The sequence below is a fragment of the Pygocentrus nattereri genome, chromosome 28, assembly GCF_015220715.1.
Source record: "Pygocentrus nattereri isolate fPygNat1 chromosome 28, fPygNat1.pri, whole genome shotgun sequence".
In the NCBI taxonomy this organism is placed as follows: Eukaryota; Metazoa; Chordata; class Actinopteri; order Characiformes; family Serrasalmidae; genus Pygocentrus; species Pygocentrus nattereri.
In genome coordinates, this window is record NC_051238.1 from 7,880,593 (window position 1) to 7,908,534 (window position 27,942).

General features: G+C 41.5%; 2 protein-coding genes across 4 annotated transcripts in view; both read right to left on the reverse strand.

The window, feature by feature from the left end:
- mbd1a (methyl-CpG binding domain protein 1a) overlaps window positions 1-9,667 on the reverse strand; it is a 29,261-nt gene extending 19,594 nt beyond the window's left edge. The window contains exons 1-4 of one of the 3 annotated variants that reach the window (XM_037535760.1): window positions 9,573-9,667; window positions 4,125-4,496; window positions 1,667-1,804; window positions 1,462-1,576 (exon numbers count right to left, since the gene is read on the reverse strand). In XM_037535760.1, coding sequence (XP_037391657.1) covers window positions 1,462-1,576; window positions 1,667-1,804; window positions 4,125-4,369 — 498 coding nt within the window. In that variant the 5' untranslated portion in view covers window positions 4,370-4,496; window positions 9,573-9,667. Of the gene's footprint in view, window positions 1-1,461; window positions 1,577-1,666; window positions 1,805-4,124; window positions 4,569-9,572 lie in introns of those variants that run through there. The other 2 variants (XM_017719444.2, XM_037535761.1) reach the window with 2 other exon arrangements.
- Window positions 9,668-15,625: 5,958 nt separating this feature from the next.
- On the reverse strand, window positions 15,626-27,138 carry cxxc1a (CXXC finger protein 1a). Its single transcript, XM_017719443.2, has 14 exons — window positions 26,947-27,138; window positions 23,696-23,802; window positions 23,501-23,601; window positions 23,277-23,407; window positions 21,996-22,151; window positions 21,129-21,272; window positions 20,445-20,552; window positions 19,286-19,473; window positions 18,936-19,143; window positions 18,665-18,772; window positions 18,471-18,520; window positions 17,653-17,749; window positions 17,381-17,533; window positions 15,626-17,152 (listed from the first exon to the last, which is right to left on the reverse strand). Exons 1-14 carry the CDS (start codon window positions 26,947-26,949, stop codon window positions 17,006-17,008), a joined length of 1,701 nt encoding a protein of 566 aa, XP_017574932.1. The 5' UTR covers window positions 26,950-27,138; the 3' UTR covers window positions 15,626-17,005.
- Between the last annotated feature and the right edge of the window lie 804 nt (window positions 27,139-27,942).

Here is a 27,942-nt window from a genome sequence, read left to right on the forward strand (position 1 = left end):
TACACAGGCCAAATTCCCTTTCCATCACCATGAGAAAGAGCAGAGAATGCAGCAGTGGTGTGCTATAAAAGGTTTTTGAGCTGCACAAATCGGAAAATGGCTACAAGAAAATATAAAAACTGTTTTAAAAAAAATGCCAAATTTCATCCATCAGGGAAATAACTAATAAATAAAAGAATATTAAAGCAAGTAGTGATGTTAACAGTCGGCTTTGAAGAGAAGATATGTCCATACTGACTCCTGGTTACATTTATGGAATTTGGCAGACGCTCTTATCCAGAGCGACTTACAATTTGATAATTTTACACAAGTAGGCGAAGGTGGTGTTAGGAGTCTTGCCCAAGGACTCTTATTGGTATAGTGTAGGGTGCTTACCCAGGTGGGGGATTGAACCCCAGTCTACAGCATAGAAGGCAGAGATGTTACCCACTACACTAACCAACCACTGTGTTAGTTTGATATATAAATCACCGTGTTAGATTGGTTAGATTTTCCAAAGAATCTCCAAGAACCACAGCTGGGATTGCAGACCGTTAGGGAGTCAGAACCACAATCGGAGGCCACCTACATATCCAAAGGCTGAGGGTTGCCCCAAAAAAAAAAAGCCCTCTGCTGTCAAGGATCAACAAACAAGCGCAAAAAAGTATCTCATCCCCACTGTGACGTCTGGTGGTGGATCTGTGATGTTATGTGCCTGTTTTTCTTCCAAAAGTCCTGGAAAACTTGTTCTGATAATGGTAGGAAGTTTAAATTGAGCTATGATTGAATCCAAAATGCCAAAAGGTCCAATCAGCCCAGTCTGGGTTAACACAAATTCAAAAATCTTTTTTAAAAAAAAAAAAAAAACAGACATAAAGCACAGAGTAGTCAGTTCATTAGGTATTTAGTCATGAGTTGCGCCTCCTTTGACCATTAAAACAGCACAAATTCACCTGAGCAAGGATTGTCATGGCTACAAGATGTTGGATATATTGCACAGGAATGCTGCACCAAGTTGAATAACTATGTCACACAGCTGTGGTAAATTTGACCACTGCACAGTCTAGCTGCGAGCAGCCTGTTCCACTTCATCTCAAAATGGTAGTTTCTCACAGTGGAAGGATGGACAGAAACACCCGTGGATGTTTTCAGATCTGAAGCAGCTTGATTTTCTCCTCTCTCTCAAAGATGAAAGCTTTAAGTGCTGTTTATCTGATGGGGCCAGTTTTGTTGTCTACCAGGTGTTGCACAGCTGTTAGGAGTCATTTTCTTTGTATCTGTACATTATAGTTAATCCAAAGACAAACATCTTTTTTTGAGAGTGTACATCATGGCCATTTTATGTAGAAACAGAAACCCAAGAGTGATCCGATTTTTGCGTAGTAGTGTAGAATGTCTAGAGAGATGTGCCTTATAAACTAGCAAGTGCCCAATGCAATGCTTGTAAAAAATACAGCTGTTTTGAAAATGAACAGCGGTTACCTTTGTTGTGATAACACCATCCACAAATATGCCTTGATTGAAGTCAAAGTGAGTCAAGTCAACCTTGACACGTCTGTTAAGTTCTTTCTTACTCCTGACTCGGAAGCCCTTTGGACTACAAAAGGATTAGAAAAAAAGATTTGTGAAGCAAACAGTGACCGTGGGAGTCCAGGCGTCTCGAATTATTAAGCAGGTTTTCCTCTACCTCATGTAGTGCATGATTTTTCTGCCCACGGCAGGGCCTGTGCGGAGGAAGATCACTTTTTGCTTCCAGCCTTTGCCCAGGTCAGGGCAGTCCAGCCACCCATCATCCAAAACCACCTTCCGCCTCCTTCCTTTCCGCCTGCGAGACACAAGCAAAGCTGTTCAGCTGTCAATGCATGGCGCAGCACTCCATTCACTGTGGGCTGCACTAAATGGACATGAACATGAATCTTGCACGTGTAGTGCTACATACTGAGACTGTGATATGCCTTTGCCATATATTACTGCTGTTTATTAAGGTCGATCTGTATTTCATGATATGACTTGGCTAATCCATTTGGGAAATAATTGAAGTTGCACTATGTAAGACCTTTTTGTTAAAATTGAAAGTAGCTGCAAGAGAAAAAGAAAAAACATGCCAGCATACAGCGTGTGTATATATAATATAAAAAAGGTCACAGACAACAGGTCTGTACACCTGTTGTGTACAGAAAGTCCAGCTCGATGTTCAGATTTTAAATAGAAAAATCAGTATACTGATGACGACATGACAACAGTAGATAATTCACCCACATCCTCACAAGATGTGTCCTTCACCAAATTTACACAACAGTTTTCCACTCTGGAGAACATTTTCCAAAAGCAGAGTTTTCAGTGACCCAAAATGCTGTTTGCATGCGATCTTGAGGTTTTCAAAATGTAACCCTGGTAGCAGAACAGCATTATTTAGCCATGCAGTTTAGACTGACTGACATCAAAATATATCATCCTTTCAGCCAGTGTCATTTATTTTCTATTTACCAATTTGAAACAGAATTAGCTGAAATTAGCAGATACTGCTACTTTTCCATTCGACTACCGTTTTAACATCTTAGTTACTAGAGACTAACCAATATGGAAACTTGGACCAATTCGGAAACCTGATATTTTCCTTGTACTGATCTGGTGATGCTGACACATTCATGGTGTGGCAACTGGGACTGAAGTGACCTGTATTAGCCTTACAGAGACATTCTATTTGTTTATGTACAGTTACGAACGCACTCTCACATGTGCCAGGTGAACTCAATTTTACACCATATACAGTTAAATGTTTGTAGATTTTTGACATTTTGGTTTGTGTACAACCCTGCTCTTAGTTTTTGTTATCTGCATGTTCTTTTAAAGGGGACCTATCATGGTTATTTTTAAGTGTTCACATTTTTAGTGTTGGGGTCTACTAAAATAGGTTTACAAACTTTTTTCTCATACCGTACATCTCTGTTCACCCACTGTTCACACTGGAATACCTGTGTCTTTAAGCCCTTCCCCCCGATGAGCCCAGTGTGCTCTGACGGGTCAGCTCACACACTCTGTTCTGTCTTTTCAACAGTCAGAGAGATTCTGCCCCTGCCCAGTAGTCTACAGACAGACTATTCTCTCCTGAGCAGCTGTAAACACTGGTGTGGCTATTTTTCCAAAGCTGGTAAGTGCAGGTAGGTGGGCAATAAAAACAGTGTTACAAGATTGCACCATCTTCCAAAAACAGTGGAATCCCAGCAAGTTTTTCAGACAGCTCAGAAAAGTGGTTTCTACGAGCGAGAGCGAGATATTCTGCCTTTGGCGTTTACGTTGGGCTTTGTAAAATTGCAGGAGAAGCAAAATAGGTCCACTTTAAGTGCAGTAACATTAAAAGGGAAGAGTAAGCACCGTCAGGCCAACTAATCCATAACCATATCGGTTGTTATGTTTAAATGTCAATGTCCTTGAAATAAAAATTGATCATGTTTTAAAAATAGTTGCCTCCTAAAATCTACCAAAACACCTTTGACCTGATAGTTAAGCTAGCTAAATTTCCTGTTCCATCGTCATCCGTGGACGTCAAAACCGCTGCACTATTTAAGGCGGAATGAGAAAATTCAAACATGAAGCTTCATCTTTCAGCATCATATCACTGAATAATTAGTGGTGGGCAATAATAATTGCCCACCAACCACACCCCCTTCTTTGAAGGCAGATGATGCCCTAAATGTAGCTAAAGCCCAGCAGTGAGGAGCTGAACTTTACCCTCCTCTGCTGTCACTGCAGACTGGCAGGGTCGCCTACAGAGCAGCACAAGTAGCTGTTAATGAAGTGACGCTCTTTTTATTTGAAGGTCCCAATTTGTAGGGGAAGAAGCAACACCTGTGAATGCTCACAGCACACAATGGACAATTTTGTGACTGGTTTCTGCAACATCAGTGCAGGTCATTAATGCAACAGCTATTAACACACTATTTTGTGCTGACCTACTACAAGTGCTAATGAGTCTGGACAAGGTGAAAAGTACAGTCAACTGCAAGAATGAGAAATAACATGGATACAGTCCATCCATCAGTCGTGACAGATCACTGACCATAGCTGCAACATAAACAGGGTGACGTAAACAAAAGGCATACAAATACAATATAAAGAATGAAGATAAAAGCTTCGATACATACCATCCTCCCCTTTTGGCTCTTGTTTGAGTGCTCTTTTCACTCTCCATGCCTTCTTTGCCATCCTCAACATAGTCCTCCTCCAATGGTTCCAGCCAATCGGGAGGTGGGTCATCCTCAGCATCCTCTAATTCCACGACAATCCCGTCTGTGTCAACACTGACTTGGACCACGTCGTCCAACAAACCAGGATTGGTCTCCTGTCCACTCACCGTCTGCCCCCTTGACTCCTCCATCATTTCATCCATCACTGTCACGTTCACAAGCCAGTGGAGCTGGACTCATCCCAGGAAAAGTGAAGATGGGAGGGACTCACATCCTTTTATCCACTGTGGAGTTCAGTCCGTGTGAAACAGAGGTTGCTTTCATTTTAAGCTGCTGGGAAAAGTCAAAGTGGTTTGAGTAGATCCAAATTATACTTCTTAACAATTACTGCGAAGCTGAAGAATGAATGCCATGCTATGGTATGAAAAATATAAAACACACTATATTTATTTATTTATTTATTTATATAATATATATTATAAATATAAAATATTTATAAAACTTAGTAATTAAACTGCCAAAATCAAAGATTCTGCTGGTCTAGTCACTTATGTTTCTAATTTAATCCAGTATTGCATTAGAGACCTGTACTAGTCTAGTAAACACTGGTCTAACTATGATTACACAAACATTCACCACACAGCAGTTAAATGCATGCTTGAGTCAAATGACAAGAAAAAACTATGGAGAAAAAGAAGAAGAAATTCTCTTTGCTCCCAATTACTCTGCTAAAAACAAAAAACAAACTGCTTCAGTTGAGCATCTGTTAAAAGTCAATCAAACCTAAGCCAATTAATAGCTAATACTCAATCTAAGCTAGGAAGCAATAGGCAATAAAAAAAATCCTCCTCTGAAAGAAATCCCTTTCAACAGCCTGAGGCCTGAGGCTAGCACAACACGCTCGACTGGAACGTGATGGAGAATTTTTAGAGGGAGGAGGGAAAGAAAAAAAAAAAAAAAGAAAAAAGAAAAAAGGGAAAAAAAAAAAAAAAACATAAAACCACGAGCGGTTGCCATGGCGATGGTATTCCAGTGAGCCGAGCAGAGTGAACAGGGAGGCCAATAAAAACGGCCTCCATCTCGATATCTGCAATGCAGCGCCATTACTATGGCAATGCACTAGATGTGAGGAAGCCAGCCACGGCAAAAACCACTAGGTGCACAGATCTGACAAATAATAATGAGGGTGGAGAGAAGCGACACTGCAGATTATTTAAACATATCCATGTGAAGAAAATAATTAGCCTAACAAATAACTAGCTTAATCAGTAAATGAATGATGGGACAGTCAATTTCCAAATCATCCAATGAGGAGAACCATGCACATTTAGCATCATGGCACAACCTGCATCTGAGAGCTTGGAAAGGTTTTGTTTTTTTAATGAAATGTACACTAAGCAGATTATTTATTGCACAAAAAGAAATTTGGAAATGGTCAAATATTCTACAGCAGATATTATTCAGTCTAACTATTCCAGCTCGTGAGTCTTAATCATTTGTTTAGCCTTTATTCATACATGTTACATTTAGATTGGCGGTAACCAAATTGGGGGATGTCACTAGGCCCGTTCTGCAGTAGCTTTGTAGCTATAAAACTAATGTTTTATTAAAAATAGTGTTTATGACGGAGAAGCGGCTTAGAAAATGGATGGATGGATATTGTAATAATGATTTATCTGCATCTAAACACTTAGTCTGACTAACAGGTTAGCTTGTCTGTATGGCTTAGACAGTAGCGACAGGGAAAGATTTACAGCAGCTCTGCTGTACCGAGAGCATATCGCTGTTGTCGGAAGAAAACCTCGTATCTCCATTTTTTAAGTTTTTCAGTTTTAGACATAATTTGAAAATCCCTGTTGCCCTCGACATTGTGTGCAAATTTACCTATGAATGGACTAAAACAAGCGGCTCAAAATGAGCTGTAAAAACATCCTGGTTCCATTGACTTACATTAAAAGTAAAGCATGTTTTTTCCTTCTCCTGTAAAGTTACCATTTTGGAGGTAAAGTTTTGCTCCTACAACACAGATATGTTTATAATATTTAATAGTTAAATACTTTAGGTCACTGAAAATGTAATTAATAGGTTATGGGCAGCAAAAAAACTGCCTAGCCAGGCCACAACAACAGCAGCATCAGTTTAGTCTAGAGAAAACAGACAACAGCAATTTAAGCTTCAAGACGGCTACTGCTGTATTTAGACTGGACACGTATTCTGGTCTATTTGTAAAGCCAACAGCAAGTCATACAGCGTGGACAGAAACTTAAGCAAGTCTCTGACTTTACTTAACAGTTGTACTGATTGTGCAAGAGCTGACTAAAGGAGTTTAGGCTTCCATTAACTGTTAGCTACATTAGCCTAGCTGCTCCAGCGCTAAACTAAACGTTTGATACCGAGCTTTTTTTGGCTGACTACATCTGGGAGGAGAGGAAATGTGTGTTCATCTGACTTTTCGCTGAACTACCACTCTATGAACAGGAGTCTAGTCACATTAAAATATCTTCTAGCAGAACAATAAGAAAGATTATTGTGACCATGACGGCTACAGCTAACCTCACAGCAGCCATGCTAACATTACACAAATAAGCACGCAATCTTTAAGTTAAATGTCATTTATGCAAATGAACACAAGCATGGTGAGTATCTTAGACAAAGCTCACAACCTTCCTTCAAGTTTTGTTCACGCATTTGTTGAGAAATGCACTACATACCCATAAGCTTTTAAACACATGCTAATCCCATGTTTGGATACTGGATGGAGCTTCATCACTCCAGAGAACGCAGTTCCACAGCCCGACGCTGGGAGGGCTTTACACTCCTCTAGCAGACACTTGGCATTGGGCATGGTGACCTTAAGCTCATAAACAGCTGCTCCAGAACGTCAACATTCTATTTTCTATGGAGATACAAGTCATCCAAGTACTTATGTTCACTAATTAGAGTGAGCAGACACTTCAGGGTTTATACTACAGGTTAGCCTTTTGTAATCCTCTCTCTGCTCATTGTCCAGTGAACTACCAAATACTTAAGGGAAATATTATGCAAAAATACTCTCTGACCCCTTCAGGGACCATGCAGCAGTTGAAATGGATTTGTTTGAAGATCACGTCATGACAGCAGGGCCAGATTAAGATTCTGTGGCCTTTGGTGTGCCTGAGCAACAGAGCAATAATGATGATAGCCTTTTACCAAACAGGTCTTGGGGTGGATTCCCTAAGGTTTAGCTAAATTTTGCATCTGCACAGTTTTTCAATATATTTATGACCCTATAAAGTGTCAAAAGATCATTAAAATAATTTAAAACCTGCACTTTGGAGCAACCTTTTGGCATGCCCCATATCAGGCCATGCATGACCATAAAACCATAATCTCTAGGAGTGATACCCAGAGTTTAGGGATGCTTGTTGCAGTGAATTTATAAATGATACCAGCTCACACGCAACTGGGTTTTTATCAAGTCGGCAGAGCACCATCTGCCACTCGTGTAAAATGGCTTGTTGTGAACAAATACAAATGCCCAGACCTAGTCAAAGGGGAATTTCACCGATTTTTCAAAATCTCTGCATAATTCATTGGTTGAGATGTACAAAGCCATCGAGAGTTGTTTGATATCAAATGGTTCGTCAGAGAAACTTGCTGACTTCTTTGCAGCGGTGATGACAGGAACCAGACATCACAATGTCTACAACACAAAGCCACTTCATGTTACTATCCAAAACCACCAGTGAACCTACGTGTGTCATCTGAGTTTTTTTATATGTAAATACTGATGATAAATTAGTGGAAAATCTTTGTTTTCTTTGGGGACTATTTGCCATTAAAAAAAACCCAAAAAAAAAACCACACCTTTCATGTATCCCTCCACCATGGCTGGATTAAATTAATAAATTCAAAATACATTTTAGGCCAAAACTGTAACTACAAAACTAGCATTAAAAAAAGCAATGCCTCAGACATCAGATTGAGTATTCATAAGCATTTCAGATGTAACTTTCAGCAATGGAGCTTTTAGAGGTGGACGTCTGGTTCCTATCACCGCCACTGTAAGCAATTCTGACTCGCCAAGTTTCTCTAGGAAACTTTCTCTTCGCACCAAACCACTCTGGGTGACTGTGTTTACACCTTAATCAGTAAATTATGCACAGTTTTTGAAAAATCGGTGGAATTCCCCTCTAAGCTAGCTCATCTGCTAAGCAAACTGGGCAGCAAAGAAGAGTCTTTACGATGAATTTAAATGAAGTTAGAAAGTTCAGATTCGCCCACTGACAATGGAGGCAGCCTCGTTAAAGTCCCAGTAACGCCGCCCGTTCACAACACAGAAATAAAACGTGTTCAAACTAAAAACAGCCACTTTCCAGAACCGGCTAGCACGGCCCTCTGAGCGGAGCGGCGACTTGCTAACGACAACAACAACAACAACAACAACACAGCAAGAAGTCCAAGCGCCGGACCGGCCAGGCGAAGAAGCACAGCAGAATAAGCAGGCTGCCAGCTCCTGTAGACAGACTGTGTGTTTTACAGGTAGAAGTAAAACAATCCTGGGAATAAATCGCTCAAAAACATCCTTCAAACCGGCTGAACACATGAAAAGAGAAAGTGGAGCCCTTCTGGGTCGCTTTAATCCGAATCTCGAGCTTGTGCACGAATTACAGATACAAAAATCCCAGTTTACAAAACTGAAGTTGGCTTCCTAATGCAACTGTCCGTTCCACCTTAAACGATGCAGCAGTTCCATTCTGGCGCCTGCACCATTTAAGGTGGAACAGAAAATCCCCATAAGAACCAAAACTTCCAACTTATAGGGGTAACGTTATATTATAACGTTGGCATATACTCATCAGAACTTATTGAAAGCCAACTTCCAACTTATTGGAATGATCAGTTCCACCTTAAATTTAAGGTGGAACGGACAATTCCTACAAGGGGCGAAGTTCAGCTTTGTGAACTGCAGCGCGGATTCGCGAGTTTATTAGGGGCGCTACATTATTGGCGGTACGCGGTCGCAAAACTAAGATAGCGCCGGTGCCCGACTTTATTTAGCCATTTATCACGAGCAGCAAGGGGGACGGCACGGCTGAGGAGCCTTTTGGCCCATATCTGACGCCATAGCCCCCCGTCCGTGCCGCCCCTCCTCCCTCCCGCACTCGCTTTGAATCAGCATCGGGTCGCTCCACGCTGCTGCCGCCGCCGCCGCCGCCGCCGCCGCCGCCAAAAACAGCCAGCCAGCCAGCCAGCCTCGCCGTCCCGTCCCCCCCGTTATTCATCATAACGGTCATTTCGAGTTTTAATTCGAATTTGAATTCTAACCGAGAGCGCGCGCGCGCTGATTTAACAGAACCGAGCGAGCTGTAACCGTCACGGAATCTCTCTAGAAACATCCGTTAAACGTAGCGTGAAAGCTCTTACCGCCCAAAGCAGCACACGGCGCCTCGCGCAGTCGCTCCTGCCGCTCTGCTGCCCCTTCGCGTCGCGAGTGCCTTCGATTAGCGATACTTTCCGCGCGCTACTGAGCATGTGCAGAGCGTCGGAGGAAGTTGAGTAGCTACAAATCCACGGTAAATTACAAACCGCTGGGGGGGCCGTTAGGAAGGCCCCCCACCCCCAGCGCTGATTGGGGGTCACGCTGCAGTGTGGACAGTGTACGATCCTGAATTATGAGCGCACACTTCACTTCACTCCTCCTCGCGCTCTTAGCGGCGGGCTTTGATAAGAAAAACGATTAAAATGATACTACGACTCGCCACAGTGCGTCACAGCGCGCAGCTGGGGCACGAACTGTGGAATGAGCGTCGGCTGGACTGACAGCGCGGGGGTGTAGAACTAGTTAAACACACACACACCAGCTCCCCACGCACACGGCGATCTGAGCCCGGTCTGAACGTATGATCGGGCCCGGTTTCGGCTGGGACAAGTGGGAGGCCAAGCCGCATCAGGGGTCGTAGCTAGAACTGATCAAGTTGATCAATAAGTTAGTTGTTAGTTGATCAATAAGTAACAGCGCCGCTGTGTCAGCATTCTCGTGTTCTCTGCGTTACTCGGTCGGTCCGTGGATGAAGTGTCGGTCCAAACGACTGCCGAGAACAAACTAGACCACTTTTGAACTATGAAGGACCACCAGCACCCAGAGAACCCTTTGCATGGTTAACACGTTGTTTGCATCATGAAACGCGTCTTCAGATCGATGGAGAATGTGCTTAGATGCTTCTTTATATAGAACCTTTTTGAGAACGGTTCTATACGGCACCCAAAAGGGTTCTTCTATTGTCAAGCTTGTAACAGCAGAGCCCTTTTCCAGCTGCTCTGTGTTAAACCGTCTGCGGCGCATTGCCGATCAGTCCTAACGCTACGCTGCGATGACGCTACGCTGGTAATTAGCATATCTTGCTGTGATTGGCTAAGTTGCCAAACAATCGGGCGCGTTAATGAGCGCTGGGTCCTGCGGCGGCGCTGTTCCGTCAGCTAGGTAGCAAGCAAGCAAAGTTTATTTATACAGCGCTTTTTACAACAGGTGTTGTCACAAAGCAGCTTTACAGGACAATCAGTACTACAGAGAGAAAAGAAAAGAAAATCCGGGTCCGAGCCCCCATGAGCGTCGCCAGCAGCGACGGTGGCAAGGAAAGACTCCCTAAAGAGGAAGAAACATTGAGAGGAACCAAGACTCAGAAGGGGAACCCATCCTCCTACGGTCGACACCGGAGAGCAAACGTTATTAGTATGAAGTATTATAGTACAAAGTGGGACAAGAGAAGATCTGAGGGTGAGGACTGCACAGCACTGTATAGCAAGAAGCTCAGTGGTGGGCAAGGCGGTCCTGAAGGCTGGTGAGCAGCGGCACCAGATCAAGGCAGAAGAGGCAACAGCATCAGACGCACAAGATGGGCAGATGTTCAGCTCAGCGAAGAAAGGAAAGAAGAGTGGCTGACCACAGATGACAGTATAACAGAGCAGCAGAGACTCCAGCAGGTCTAGATCTGCCAGGGAAGACTAATCACCGAAGGCTTGACTATACAGGCTAGGTTAGCTGCTATTCGATGGTCAGATTAGGTTAACTATCCAAAATTAGTCAACTGTCACTTTAGAAAAATGATGGTTCTTCAAGAGTTCTCTGGTAAAGAAAAGTTGACTTAGAGCCATGAACCATTCAACTTCTGTCTGCTTAAAATGGTTGTTTGCCTGGTGAAAGGGTTCTCGAGATTGATCGAGAATGTGTTGTATATGGTTCCATGTAGCACGTTTTGAAAAGGGTTCTGCTATTGTGACGATGTCAAGCTTGTAACAGCAGCAGGACCCTTTTTTGTGCTATAGAATAGCATTAAAAAAAACATTCTATATAGAACCATATACAACACATTCTCCATCAGTCTGAAGAACGCTTTTACCATGCAAAGAACGCTTTAAGCATGTAAAAGGGTCTTTAGGTTCTATATACAACCATTTTCTTTACTGAAGAACCCTCGAGGCACCATCTTTTTTGAAGAGTGTAGGACCTTTTTGAAAAGGGTTCTATATAGCAACCAAAAGGTTTCTTCTATTGTTACAAGCTTGAGAACGTAACAATAGACGAACCCTTTTGGGTGCTATATAGAACCCTTTTCAAAAAGGTTCTATATTGAACCATCTCCAGCACATTCTCCATCAATCTGAAGAACGCTTTCATGACGCAAAAACTCTTTAATCATACAACAGGTTCTTTGAGTGTTCATGGTTCTCTGTAGAACCATTTTCTTTACTAAAGAACCTTAAAGAACTGTCTTTCTTAAGAGTATAGAAGTTATTCATTTAGGCTGCCGTCACTACAGGTTAAGCATGAGCCTAATGATCAGAAAGCCCAGCACTGTATAAGAGAACCCACAACCCATGCATGTAGTCACAACTGTAGGAAGAAATTAGCATGAATAGATTCTACGCTCTTAAAAAGATGGTACATCCAGGGTTCATTAGTAAGGAAAATGGTTCTGTATAGAACCATGAACACTCAAAGAACCCTTTCCTTGCTTATGTGGTTCTTTGCAGAGTGCAATGGTGCGTGTTGTATATGGTTCTACATAGAACTTTTTTAAAAACGATTCTATATAGCATCAAAAAAGGGTTCTGCTGTTGTTACAAGCTTGACATCATCACAATAGCAGAACCATGTTGGTGCTTCTTGAAAACCTCTCAAAAATGTGCTACATAGAAGCATACACAATACATTCTCAACCAATCTGAAGAACCTTTCACCAAGCAGTGAGATATTTAAGCATGGAAAGAGTGGCTTTGCAAGGTTCGTAGTTATAAGTCAACTTTCTTTACCAAAGAACCCTTGAAGAACCCTTTTTTAAGAGCTGACTAAATTTTGTAGTAGCTAATGTAACTGACGGAGCAGCACTGCTGAAGGACCCAGCGCAGGTTTACTCAGCGAAACTAGCCAATCACAGTACGATACACTAATCATTAATGTAGCATCATCACATTCTTATAGCGGATGGGTGACGACCCTGATGGCAGATTTACGCCACAAGGCATAACTGATGCTTTACTGGGGATGGATTCACTTTCCATAACTGGGGTAACCAGAAGGGTGACCGTCATTCCAGGGTATACGCCTCTGTGTCCAATTAACGGCCGGATCGAGGTCCAATCGAGCAGTCGGACGACTGGAAGGATTTCTGATAGGAACTTTTGACGCTTTGTCTCACAGTTTGAGCAGATCTCACAAACCGATTTCTCCAAGTTGCACCTGAAACCACACAATCAACAACCACAAGCTCAGCACAGCTGAACACGCCTAAACAAAGGCAAAGAAGTCGACCCTTGCAGTGCCGAAGCCAGTGAACGCTGACTTTACTCTGTTTGAATAGAACTGTGAGTACAGATGTGGTCCCAGCTTAAAAGGGTTTAAAGGAAGTTTCCTGTAGAACAACTTTAGATCCCACTAGGAGATCATTGGTCACTTGTTAAACCATTAGGACCCAGAGGTCTCATCCACTAAAAGGGCCTTATTAAAAAAAAAACAACAAATCTCTGAGCCAGAAAGCTCAGACTGTATATGCTAATACATCAAAACGTCAACCACAAAATAGTCAATTGTAATAAACCTTCAAATATTCCATGGGAATACTTATTTAGACTATATTAGATCCAGATAACTGTTAAATCTCTTCAGATGTCCGCAGCATTTAAACCTACTTCTGTGCTTGACCTAGACACCTGCCATACTTTCTGTGGCAAGTTCATTCATTCTTGGGATCAATTTCTGAGCTACTGAGCGTTCAGTGTTGATGTTGGATGATATGATGTGTGGAACTGGGTAGAAAACTGCTGTCCCATAGGTTGTTGTTGACGGAGGGGGTTGTCAGTGCAAATTTTTGCAATGCATGTTGGGGATTGTAGTGCAGTTCACTGTGAAATGGGCTAATATTAATGTAAAACCATAATAATCTCCAGGGCCGGATCTGGCCTGCGGGCCTTACGCTTGACATACAGGCTCTACTCGGTGATATCAACCCTATTAAAAAGAATTATTAATTAAATTAATTTAAAATTTAATTAATTAATTAATTTTAAAAAACACATTACAAAACCATCAGCAACCAACAGAAACACTCAATGGTTTCTATGTTCTGTGGATTACAGTGTTTTTTAAATTAAGTGCTGTAGCAGTTTCTGAATGGCCGACTCTCACACGGCCTTCCTTCCTGTAGTGCGCCCTAAGTTCCCAGCTTCAAAACTAATCAGACGTCTGTCCAGTATGGAGTTGTACACAACGGCTGAATCCCAAATCACTATTTATTAGACATATTAGGTACTGTTTGGGTGCAGGAGAGGAGGAGGCACAGTTTTGATTCCGCTATATAGAGAGCAGAGAGCCATGTGAGATTTAGCTAAGCTACTGCACTACACATGCTACACTAACGAATGGACTTCTACTGAGGATGTACTCTTTTTAACAGACTATTTAGTACGGCAGTGTGCGGCTCTGGATGCAGCCCCAATGTTTTTGGGACTCGGACGCGAAGTGTGTTGTTTTGAATGAAAACAGCTTTATTGGAAATTGTCTGCAGGGCTGTTTTTCATGTAGCACAGTGTTTTCGCACAGTGTGAGCATATAAACTTTGGCAGGCTTTGTCTCTACCGGATGGTCTATTCCCCATGTGCCAAACACAAGGCCCGTGGGCCAAGTCAGGCTCGTGGCACAATCCTATCCAGCTTGCAAAATTATTGTTATTATTTTCTATCTCAGAGCGACTCAGGTAAACTTGTTCATGGGTTTGTTATACAAGCAGAGTTGATCACTGTAATACTTTTCTTACTGGACTTCATAAGAAAACAGTGCATTCCTTCATCAATGCATCGTTTCTGCAGTCAATCGTTACAGACCTCCAAACTTCATGTGGCCTTCAGATTAACTCAAGAACAGCGTAGAGAGCTACATGGAATGGGTTTTCATGGCTGAACAGCTGCATCCAAGCCTTACACCACCAAGTGCAATGCAAAGTATCGAATGCAGTGGTGTAAAGCTCCGCCACTGGACTCTAGAGCAGTGTTCTCTGAAGGGACGAATCACGCTTCTCCGTCTGCCAATCCGATGGACGAGTCTGGGTTTGGCGGTTGCCAGGAGAACGGTACTTGTCTGACTGCATTGTGCCAAGTGTAAAGTTTGGTGGAGGAGGGATAATGGTGTGGGGTTGTTTTTCAGGATTTGGGCTCGGCTGCTTAGTTCCAGTGAAAGGAACTCCTTAATGCTTCAGCAGGCCAAGAGATTTTGGACAATTTCATGTTCCCAGCTTTGTGGGAACAGTTTGAGGATGGCCCCTTCCTGTTCCAACATGACTCCACACCAGTGCACAAAGCAGGTCCATAAAGACATGGATGAGCGAGTTTGGTGTGTTAGAATTTGACTGGCCTGCACAGAGTCCTGACCTCAACCCGACAGAACACCTTTGGATGAATTAGAGCCAGAGAATGTGAGCCAGGCCTTCTCCTCCAACATCTGACCTCACACATGTGCTTCTGGAAGAATGGTCAGAAATTCCCATAAACACACTCCTAACCCTTGTTGAAAGCCTTCCCAGAAGAGTTGAAGCTGTTCTAGCTGCAAAGGGTGGGCCAACATCATACTAAACCCTATGGATTAAGAATGGGATGTCACACAAGTTCATATGTATGTGAAGGCAGACAAGCGAATATTTTTGGAAATATAGTGAATGTATTCCAGCACTACTTTATAGTGTTGCTACACTTAATTTTACTAAGTGCTAGCAACAAGTGCTACTGAACAAAGCTAAAGGCATGATGTCTACAATCAACACTTTCATCCTCTATTTTAATTACATGCTGTTTACTAAAACATTTAGACAACCTAGAGGTAAGGTGTGCATGATGATACTATTACCACTAAATAAGACTTAATGTATGTATAATGCAATGACTGTTTCTGGTAAATGCAGTGTAGCTTTTAACAGGATACTGTTAGCGAGTGACACAACTTTTGGCAAGTTTATTAGACACATACACATCAAACAAAGTAGAATTTAATTTGGATGACACACATAATACATTTGTAAATTACGTACACAGAATCGGTCATTGACCAAGACGAACATACAGTTAATAGTAAATAGTAAATGAAACTCAAAGCGGCACCGTTAGCATAGTTTTCTCTGCTAGCATATCTGTTCAAAGTTAACGATAAATGTAGCAGAGACTGCGTGACAGCATAGCAGTGGCTCTTCAGCTGATATCTGCTTTCATCTGAAGTGCATTTCTGAACAGTTGTTGAGCTCCGCACCCTGTGACCAATTTCACTGGGGCTAATGGAGCCTTCAGGAAAAGTAGTGCACAAGTATTAGTACTTCTGAATAAAACGCAAACAATGGGCCTCATTTGCCAAGATCTTCCCAAGTCTTTTCTCAAGTTTGCTCTTCAGAAATGTCCTAAGAGTCTTTCATCAAAAAGTCTACCTGAGATTTATGATGTGTTCTTAAAACACGGAATTGTTTGCATCTTTGTGCTCTTGAGTGTGTGTAGATTCTGTTCTTACCTAAGAACAAATTGCAAATAAGAAAACACTGGTTAACATCAGAATCTTCATAAAAACTGCGTGAGAGGGTTTTAAGAAGAAATTTCACCTTAAGAAGAGTTGGTGAATGAGGCCCAGTGCTGCACAGGAGAAGACAATTCACATCAAGAATGGGCAAAAATTACTTTGCAAACAACAACAAACCTTATATGTAGTATATTACAGGAATTTTAAAGGAATTAGATGGGAAAAAGGGGGAAAAAAACATGTTGGACATAAAAACACCCAACCAGCAAAAAGCATAAGATAAACCTTTATTTCATATTGCTCATAGTCACATAGCTAAGCTAGCAGTAATCATATGACTAAGTTAGCATAGCTGTAACTTCCTTCCTCCAAACAAGACCTTATTTTTAATCTCAAAAAGTTATTAAAAATGGTAGGAAAATATCATGAGATGAATTAATGCATATATGTAGAACTCCATAGTGCTATTAAGAACCACCTCCAAAGCCAGTCGGCTATTTCTAATGATTATTTACAAAAACATCCATGTAAATCCAAAGCTGTCAGTCTTAGAATAAAATGAGAAACTTTAGTCACTGAACTTGGAATTAAAGAAAAAACTACTGTTACTTGTGTTGTTTGGTCACTTATTAATAAAACATTAGAATGAAAAGCAAAAGGGACCTTTGAGTTTAAAACTTTCCAGAATTGTTTTTAAAAGATAGAGAATTTTCTGTGCAGGTTTTTTTTTTAATTTCTTACTGTTACCAATATTATTTAAACATTTACTAGTACATTAGCACCTATGAAAAGGCAAAGCAGACCTCAGTGGCTATCTGTCCTTGCCAGAACGCAGATCTGTGGCATGTGGGTCATGTTGAATGGTCTGATGCAGCATGAGAGCCAGCAGGCCAGCGCGATTAGTCATTGCCGTGCGGACGTTTCGCTCCTGTTCAAACAACTCGTCCAACTTGTACCACTAGGAGAGAGATACATCATGGGAAACGTGGTATTAAATAATTTAATGAAGTGACGGTGACTAATTCCTAAACTTCAAACCTACAAAATTTGCACAAAACTAGCATCACATTCAAAATCATTTTACATATGTATCTGGGAAAAACTTGATTTTATATCCCTGAAAACATTCTAACTTTGAAACGATGGCATATGATGAGAATTTGAGATGACTTTAGAGCACACTAACCACTCTAACTCTCTCCAGATCCACTTCTGCTCTGCGGAGCTTCTCCCAGCAGTAGTGTTTGTTGCACTTGCGCTTGGACACTCTGCAGTATTCCCCTGTGGGCTCAAAGACATCACGAACCAGAGGGCAGCCACACACCTCGTCTGCTGGAACCTGCAAACCCACAGATCAACAACAAGTCTCTATTAGTAAGGTAGTAATCAAAGAAAAATGTCTGTAAGTAATAATGCTTTGTTGATCAATTGAGCAGAAAATTCACACAACAAACTTACCTTTGGATCTCGAGAGTGTTCGGGACAGAGAACCTGAAGCCTCTTACAGTATGTTTTGCTCTGAGGATTGTATACATCACAGAACAACCTCGTAGCACTGCAAAAACCAAGTGATCCACAAAGGGTTGATTTTATATTATTGACTTAAACAAGTAAAAACCACCATCTTAGGTTTTGTTCACACTGCAGGCCAAATCAGACTTTCTTTGTACCGGTCTTTTTAGAACCACTGGTCGGCAACCTGAATGTTAAGAAGAGCCATTTTGTCAAGTTTCAACGAAAATCTGTGGCTCTGATGGGAAATAGCTTTTTTGCTATTTAGACTGTATAAAATCTGTCCTGCTCAAATCAGATATGCTGAAAAATCGGATTTGGGCTGGATATCCAAACAAGGCCTTAGACTCCGTTTACACCTGGTTGTTTCATGCGTCTCAAGCATCAGGATTACATCTGGACTGAGATTATCCACATAAAAATGCAAGTGTAAATGCACCCCAGATGCATTTAAAACAGATCTGAAGTGACATGCAGCAGTCCAACCAAACAGAGACACATTTGATTACCAAGCACAGAGGAAGGTGATTAAAATCTTAACAAGTTGCAATCCAGAAATGAGTCACATAAAACGGCCAGGCGTAAACATTCTTATATAAAATTCACTTTCTATGTCCATTTAGCCTGCCAGTGCTTCTCGCCACATGTTGCTGAGCAGCTAAACACGCTTGCAGGAGAGCACTAACTCCTTGACATTGTATGACTAGGATTTCTGAAGATACACCTTCACCTGGATTGATACCAAGCTGTTCATGTTCACTTACCCTTCTATGCGTGTGGGATACATGGAACCAAATGATGTCTGACTCTCATACTGTTCAAAAAAAAAAAAAAAGAAAGATTTACAATTAGAATAAATCAAGACGTCAAGTTATTACTGCAAACAGGTATATAAGTCTTCATAAGGAACACATAATATATAGCACAGTTAGGAATGACCGGGAACAGTTCAGTTCACCTTGGCATAGCATCTCTCCATATGACGCAGCGCCACCTTGGGGTTGACTGGATGACTGCAGGAGACGCAGAAAATTTGTAGGTCTGTATCATCATCTCCCTCATTCACCTGCAGGGGCCAACACTGAGTCAACACTCAGAAAAATGCTTTCACAGATCCTACACTAGGACTTCCTCTACAAACCAAACATGGCTCCTATCAATGTGCTATTCCTTCAGGCAGGACTATAAACCAGCAATTAGTTATGGTTGACATCATGATGCTCTCTGACCTCTTCATCATGATCTACAACTTGCTGTTTGGCCTTGGCGATGATGCCTTCCAACTCGTGAAAACGCTTCTCCATCTCAGTGAGCCTTAGGCGGGCTGACTGTTGCTCACGCCGGATGCGTTCCAGAAGCTTCTTGCCCTGTTCCTCGGCAATACAGGGGCTCTGCTGCCACTGTTGGATGCGCTGAGGGAGGATTTCATAGATGCGACTGATGGGACACAGAGAAAGATGAAAATGAATCTTAAGATGGTTTTTATGTCAGTATTATTATGCACATATTACTATGCATACACATGTATACATACTGATTACTGCATATTGCACATTTATAATGATAACGTCAGCCTTACTTGGCGGCAAGCTTCATGCCACAGTCATCAGAGCAGTATTTGGAGTTGGGACGCGCCGCTTCCACACAGCTCGGCCCGAGGCACTGTCTGGTCCCCCCGCTGTCTCGAGCTTCAGTCCGCTCACTGTGCCTCACCTTGTCCCGGTGCTTCTGCTTTGGTTTGTGCTTACGGGGCTTATTCTCCTCTTTCTGATAGAAGATACAGAATGAAATGAAACGTTGAGAAGTTATGGAAGAGGAGCAGAGAATGAAACAGAGAATGGAAACTGAGGCATGTTACATGTTTGGTGTTCAAATTTTGCTCCTTCAATTTACTACAGTAGCTATGAGGCTAACGTTGCTAAAGAAATACTACAACTCAATAGTCACCGAAATCTTTTCAGTAAATACATCTTCAAAACTTGTCTTTAACCCCATCCGGGTCTTCTTAAGTCACTCAGACTTTAATGTAACAGTATGACTTAGTGTTAAGTATAAAAGTGCACAAAACTAAAGTAGCTGAATGAAATTAGCAGCCATTTTAGTAAAAAGGTGTGTCAAATTCTGACTCCCCTTCCCCTGCACGACCATCACACAGGCCACTAGATTACTAGATGGATTACTAGATGGACACACAGGCATGCTGATACTAGATTATATTAGACATTTCTGTTGTAACTTTTACTAAAACATATGTAATCAGTTAAAAAAAGAAGATTATTAAAAGTTAAAATTATTCATTAACAGAAATCTGGAACATAACATCTAGCATAGACACGCTTGCATGATGTTTTTTGGGTAATCATAGACTTTCAATTAGCCACGTAGCTTCTAAATGAAAGCAACAAAATTTGGACACCAAACATGTCTTGGCTGATCAACTACACTTGAGGTAAATGTAAAATTGTGTAAATTAGATTTTTCGAAAAAACATTCCCTCATGACAGAAATTGCTTTTATTTGTTATTAACATTAGCAGTTATTAACATTAGCATTAGTTTTTAAAAAAAAGTAGTCACATTTTTTGTAATTACAGCTTTAAATGACCTTAATGCAGTTTCTTTTGTCAGTTAACAAGCACTATTCTGTGCTATCTATGGTGTCTAAACTCACCTCTTTGTGCTGACATGCATACAGGCTGCTCGATTTTGATGGTGTCTAAATTTGTGTAGGTAATTAACCTTTTTCTCAGATCGCTTCTCCCTCCTCTTCACATGTTTGACTTTCACAGCTCTCTTCCGCATGGCAGGGTCAAGGCACGTACCATCATCTTCATCGCTATTCCAGCTCTAATAGAAGATACACACACACACACACCATGTCTGTCAAACCTTAGACAAGTTTTACATGGAACTACATTTCTGCCTGTTAGCTCGCATACAAAAGTCGATGGCAAGCCAGATATTTCATTGCTTACAATGGAACAGCGAAGAAAAAAAATCTGCCACTGCCAACTGCAGCAAACTCAAGCGGTCAGCAGATCATTCTATCAAGAGTTTTTATCAAGAGTAAATATAATCAAAATTACTACAACTCTCCTCTGATAATCATTGATTTTCACTAGTGATACTGTCACCATGGCAACATTTCCAAGGCTGCAAAGCCGCTGTTAGTTGTCTGCAACTATAAGGCACGGAAAATATATTCAACTCCAACATATAAACTCAGCATTAGGCTGTAATTCTGTAGAGAAAAACAGCTACCTAGTAATGTTCCATCAATGTTGCTGCAGACATAGTAATTCATAAGTGTAAGAATTCTGAAGTAAAGATTAGGTGAAAAACACATATTAAGCCTTTAAAGGCACAGTTTTGTGCCTTTAGTGATAACTTAATCTATACAATGTTGTGGTTGTATGTGCGTACATGGTCTCCGTATCTGCCAGCACGGTACTGCTCATAAAGCTCCAGCTCATCCTCACTGAACTCATCTGATAGAGGGCAGTCTCTCTGGGGCATGTGTGGGCTTTTAGACGCAGAGTACTCCTCATCCTTCACCCGTAGCATTTTCTGCAGCACAATCAATCAAACAAACAAACACAGTATTTCAGCTCACATTCAAATGAATCTAAACAAAGTGTCTCACATTTACGGCAGCTGGCAGACACTCTTATCCAGAGCGACTTACAATCTGATTATTTTACACAGGGAGGCCAAGGTGGAATTAGGAGTCTTGCCCAAGGATTCTTATTGGTATAGTGTAGGGTACTTGCCCTGGTGGGGGATTGAACCCCAGTCTACAGTGTAGAAGGCAGAGGTGTTACCCACTACACTATACCACAGCAGTAGCCATAGTAAGTAAATATGTTTTGTTTATATAGCACATTTAAAAACAAAGTGCTTTACAATGAATTAAATCCTTTTTACATATAAAAATGCATTAACACTACCACCACACACAATCCTCAACCAGCAAAAACCATTCAAAAGTTAATAAAAGACAATTGACAGAAATGTGCTCTGATCTTGGATTTAAAAACAGCACCAAGGATGAAAACTGTTCCAAAGTCCACCAATGGGCTTTTCTATTCTATTCTAAACTGGGCTGGTATCCAAATACAGATGGAACACCAGTTAAACATTAATTTTACTGTGATGAAAATGTAAAAAATTAAAAATGATGGGTTAATGCACTAAGTGACATGTGATGCACAGTAAAACTGACATCATTATTTGTGAACACATAGGTGTGAAACTGGCCGAGGTGTGTTTAAAATTCAGCAGCACACTCACCCGAGCCCGGACTTCACACTGCCTTAGCCGACACTTCTGCCTGATCTTATTTGGGCCGCCAAACTTTTTCATGTCCTTGCAGAAATCACACTGAGCGCAGTCCTCTGTTCGCCTGCAGGCCTCACACTCCCCACACATACGTGCAGACCGCTTCACCTGCAGGCACATTCAATACACATAAGCTCAAATGTGCCTGATCAAAAATGTTAAATACCGCAGCTACTCCATAGGTGTCTTCATTCATAATCAGTATTCAGGGTTTGCTTCTTGTGTTTTGCACTGGAGCCAAATGGGGAATAAATCTAAAAGTAATCAAGGTCTATGGGTGTTTTTCCACTGCACAAAGTATTGGAGCCCTGGGCACCATAAAAATGGAACTGTGCTTTTTCCATTGACCACTGGTAGTAGTAGTAGTAGACAATGAATGTGCTTACATGCGCTCAACAATCCGATCATAATTTGATTACTGCAGGTATCTGATTATTCAAATGGTCATGTAAACAGCATACTCTGATTTCTTTAGATTGGACTAAGGTCTAGAAATTAAGAAATCCGATAAAGGGACTAAATCAGATTTCTCAGTGCATGTGAACTCTTACTCTGATTTCTTTCAGATTTCTCAGTCTGAACGTGCAAAAACAGACGCAGTACCGGCTGAAACCAACCACATGCTTGACAAAATGAAGGGTTTAAATATTCTTCATCTTCTAGACGATGTATATTCATATTTTCAGGTAAAGTGGTGCGATGTTAATTTTAAAAAATTACAACACCAAGAACTATTATATTACCAATAAGTGCACTAGAATGGTGTGAAATTAGAATGGCGTGTTGATGTTACTTGCTATCTTTTTAAATTTTCACTCATTTTCACTCTCACCAGAGAAAAATGTAAGCTTTGCTTGATTCTGTGTAAACTTAGCTTTGTGTGTGTGAGCACAGCGCCGTATACAGTTTCATGTCAGCCAAATACAACTAGCAAGCAAAGCAGATAATGAGCCAAATTACACAGTAGCAAGAAATTACCAAATAGACAATAAAATTGTTGATCATCAATTTTTTTTACTGGTTTTGTCTCTCAAAAAGTGGAAAAATGAATTAGTATCACTGGAACCATTTGGGATTTCAGTTCTTATGTTTCAATATGCAGTAGAAAAACAGCACTATATTAGTCTCATAGCTTCAGTGCAAAACTGATTTACTATGTTAGGATAAAGGGGAAAAAAGGTAAGTCCTTCCTTCAAGCAGTGGCTTTAAGCAGTTTTGGTACAGTTAGTTTACCCGTGACCCACGCCGGCCAGTCTTAAAATCGGGTGTGTCAGTGTCAGCTTGTGAATCCACTCCATCTGCCTCTGCATCTTTCTCTCTGCTCTTCTTGGGACGAAACTTAACCTCCAAAGAATCATCTTTACCTGGAACAGGAGATTATAAAAGCTAAGCAACTGACCCATTTTAACTGCACAAGTGGTCAGGGTGAAATAAAAGATCTAATACAAGATACTCACTGCGACATCGTTCACAGTACCAAACCCTGATTGTTTTCGCTGTCTTCTCTGAAATCTTAATGCAGTCACCATGAAACCACTCATTGCAGTTGTCACAACCTCTGTACAAAAAGAGCAAATGAGTTAGTGCCATAATGTATGTCACCTGTTACACTTTAGCAAGTCAGTCCAGTTTAAATGCAAACAAATTCTCACATCATGAAGCAGTTGATATCTGGTTTGCGACAAATGCAATATAGTGGAGCGTTCTGGTTTATGCTGCCCTCATTGTCTCGTGGACGGAAAGCTGGATTCTCCCTCTCCTAGTGGGAAATGAGTAAAACAAAAAGGAACCAAGTAAGAATAACCGAGAAGTAAGACTAATGGATGGTCATGCTGTTCATGGTGCTAGCTCCCTCTGTTAGTGGAGAAATAGCAAACAAAGGTTACAGAATAACAGAAAATATTCTAACAGATATTTGTGCCATACTCCTTTGTGTAGTACACTGTAAAATGTCATATTAATACACCACAAAACAAGCTGTATACAAACAACCATTTCAAGATGGTTTTGGAAACTCAAAAAAAAAAAAAAAAAGATTATTTAAATTTTAAAAATTTAAAAGTGTTTCAAAACTTTTAACTATCGAACTTCAGGATCTCTGAATTGTTTCTTGTTTGCTGTCTTTTGCGAACACAACTGTTAAGTGTTTCAAAACTGGGCATCTAGGTTCATCTTACTAGAGTAAAGTTGGTGGGGAGAGGGCGGGGCTTATGCATCAATTCATATTTTTGTGTGTGTGTGTGTGTGTGTGTGTGTGTGTGTGTGTGTGTGTGTGTGTGTGTGTGTGTGTGTGTGAATCTAAACATCACTTAAACAGAGTCTGTCTGGCAATGTGAAGCAGGATAGAAGGTCTCAAAAAGCAGCACATAGTGTCACAATTTAAAGTGATTCAAATACAGATGTAAAACAAAGTCATTCAAATCTACCAAATCTACCATTAAAGGGTTACAAAGCCATTGGTGAGGATGTGGGACTCCAGTGAACCACAGTGAAAGTCATTATCCACAAACAGAGAAAACTTGGAATAGTAGTAAACTGAGAAAGACACTGGGCAAAAATGGTATACATGGGAGAGTTGCAAGGCACAAAGCACTGCTGACCAAAAATAACACAAAGGCGTGTCTTGTGTTTGCCAAAAAAACATCTAGATGATCCCAAATCGTTCAGATAATATTCTGTGGACTGACGAATCACAGACGGAACTTTTAGGAAGGCATGGATCTCGTTACATTTGACATAAAGCTAAGACCACATTCCACCATAAGATCATCATACCAACAGTCAAACATGATGGAGGTAGTGTGATGGTCTGGGGCTGCTTTGCTCCTGCAGGACCTGGATGACATGTCATAACTGATGGAACCATGATTTTTGCTCTGTATCAGAAAATCCTGAAGGAGAATGTCTGCCCATCAGTTTGTGACCTAAAGCTCAAGCGCATTTGGGCAATGCAGCAGGACAATGATTCGAAGCACATAAGCAAGTCTACCTTTGAATGTCTCAAGAGGAACAAAATTAAGGTTGTGGAGCGATCGAGTCAAAGTCCTGACTTGAATCCCATTGAGATTCTGTGGCGAGACCTTAAACAAGCAGTTTATGCTCAAAAAACCATTCTGCAAAAATGTAAAGTAAAATGTGTGTTGAAAGTATAACAATTCTGAAGAGTGGGCCAGAATTCCTCCACAGCGTTGTAAAATACTCACTGCAAGTTATCAGAAACATCTGGCACAATAACTGGCTAAATCAGTTATTAGCTCTAGGGGGCAATCACTTTTTCACACGAGTAATATAGGTTTTCAATGAATCTTCATCTTTAACAAACAGAAGGATCATTTAAAAGTGGCACTTTGTGTTCTCTCGTGTTGGATGATCGGAAACATGTATATGTGACCAATTAGCAGAAATAGAAGAAACTGAGTGAGGGGCTTTTTCACAGCACTGTATGGTAACAGCAGTCAACAGAAGATTCAGATCTTAGTTATTAAGAAAAGAGCCAGGAATTGACCCACACACCACACTAAACTAAGGGAGGTGGTCACTGACTGCCTCATCCCAGCAGCCTGGTGACCCACCAAACAAACCCACCCCCAGACACAATTAAACACATGAAACATACACATATAGCTTTAACTAGAGGAACAGCAACATAAAACAATCTTCTTTAACTAGGGTGTGCACCTCTTCCCTGTATGCCAGCTCCTGGTTAGCTGCATCACCTGTTGCTACTATATTTATGCCTGTCGCTGCTGTTGGAACAAAACCTCGTATCTCCAAAATGGTAACTTTACAGGTGAAGGACAAAACACACTTTTCTTTTAATGCAAGTCAATGGAACCAGACATATTTCTAAGCAATTTTCGGCGGCTTCTTTAGGCCCATTCATCATGAAAGCTTGACACAATATAAAGAACAAAAGGCATTTTCAAATTATGTAAAAACCTGGAAAACGATAAAAATGGAGATCCGTTTTTTGTTCCAACAGCAGTGATATACAACAAGCAAGCACGGAAAAAAAGTCCCATGAAAGTAAGTCTACTCAACTCCAACTACTATCCAAGTAGGTTTACTGCTGTCACAAATCATCACATTTTTTACCATGTTAAACACCAGACTTAACAAAACTTAGATATTTTGGTGATGTCACTAATATGTGGCCTTGCATGTAGCATGCAGAAAGCATTATTCCCATTTTAACTGCTAAACGGCCTCTAAAGTCAAAGGGTTCCAGTCACGCATAGTGAAGATCAGGTTTTGAACATTTTTGTCTTTTTTGATCACACGACGCAAAAGCAGCGATTACGCCAGTACCATTCATTTATCACACAGCGGAGAACTGCTTCGTCCTAAATGGGACAAAACGAATACGGTACAGGACAATTTTATTTACTACAGCGTGACACAGCCGCGATTTTCAAAGGCAAACAACATGATTTTTTATACTTCTGACCTGTTTGCCCCAATTTTCCCCCCCATAGAGACCAATCCTGGGTGTTGTCATTTTGGGGGCTTATTTTGATAGCATGGCACGCGCATCTGAGCCAAACCCACCTGTGCACTACACAGACTGGGAGCTCAGCAGAATCCAGACACTTTTAAGACCAGGACACCGAACTGAACTGAATCTATACCTCAGAATCGGAAACCGAACCGAACCGGACCTGAAGACGCCGCCAGGCGCGCCTCCAGCTACAAAACTCTTCGTCAGCCAAGTGACAGGGCAACACAAATGACCCCGAAGGTCGCCGTTTAGGGGTTCAGCAGGAACAGTGTGACCAGACAAGTCGGCGGAGCAGCGCAGCTGCAGAAATGCGCTGTATGTGATTTTAACGCGAACCTGCGGTGTGGCCTGAGCACAAGGCGCTGCCTCGGTCTGCCGAACCCAGCTAAGTCTACAAATACTCACCATGCCGAGTTTGGGGATTTACTAAGGCCAGAATAAACCGCTGAGCACTCAAGCTGTAGAAACCGTGTGTGAAAGCCCAGTATCAGGTCAAACCAGACGGGTTTGTAGCCATTTCAGGCTCCAGCGCTGTGTTTACACAGGAGAAAAACACTGCAACGGCTTTCACGCTTCTTCCTCTTCTTCTTCTTTGATGCGAGGCGCACTTAAACTCACTGCCCTCTACTGGAGGCTGGCGTGAACATCAGGGGTTAAGAATATTACAGTATGTTGTTAAAACTGTATTTACTATTAATTATACAGCAGGTAGTCCACGCCAGCTGATTGGCTGAGAAGCGTTCTAACTGATATTTCGCCAAAATATCGCGGGTTTCTCACAAACACTGCATCGCTCAGCTGAGACGCCGTTGCTAAGCAACGAGTTTGACAGCTGTAGGAGGCACTCGAGCCTCCTGAACGTTTGTGCTTCTTACAGAATCAGAACCGAGCTCTACCGGCCAGGGAGGCGCCGCATACGAGGAACCAGGACTCAGGCTAAAGGAGCTTGCAGTGCGCCGTATCAGACATGCAGAGAATAAGATAAAATAAAATAAAATAAAACCTGCATTACACAAACACACATACACACACACACACACACACATACATACACACACACATACATACACACACACAAACACACACACATACACACACACAAACACACACACACATACACACCACACACACACACACACACACACACACACACATACATACACACACACATACATACACACACACAAACACACACATACACACACACACACATACACACCACACACACACACAAACACACACACACACAAACACACACACACACAAACACAGAGTGCAGCAGCAGTTAAAGAGCGTATAGTGGCAGAGAAAGGGGTCCATGGGGCGGCAGTGAGATCAGGGGGTAATATGGTGGGTGAGTACGATGCAAGAATAGCACTGGTTTGAGCGGCACTTCCAGAC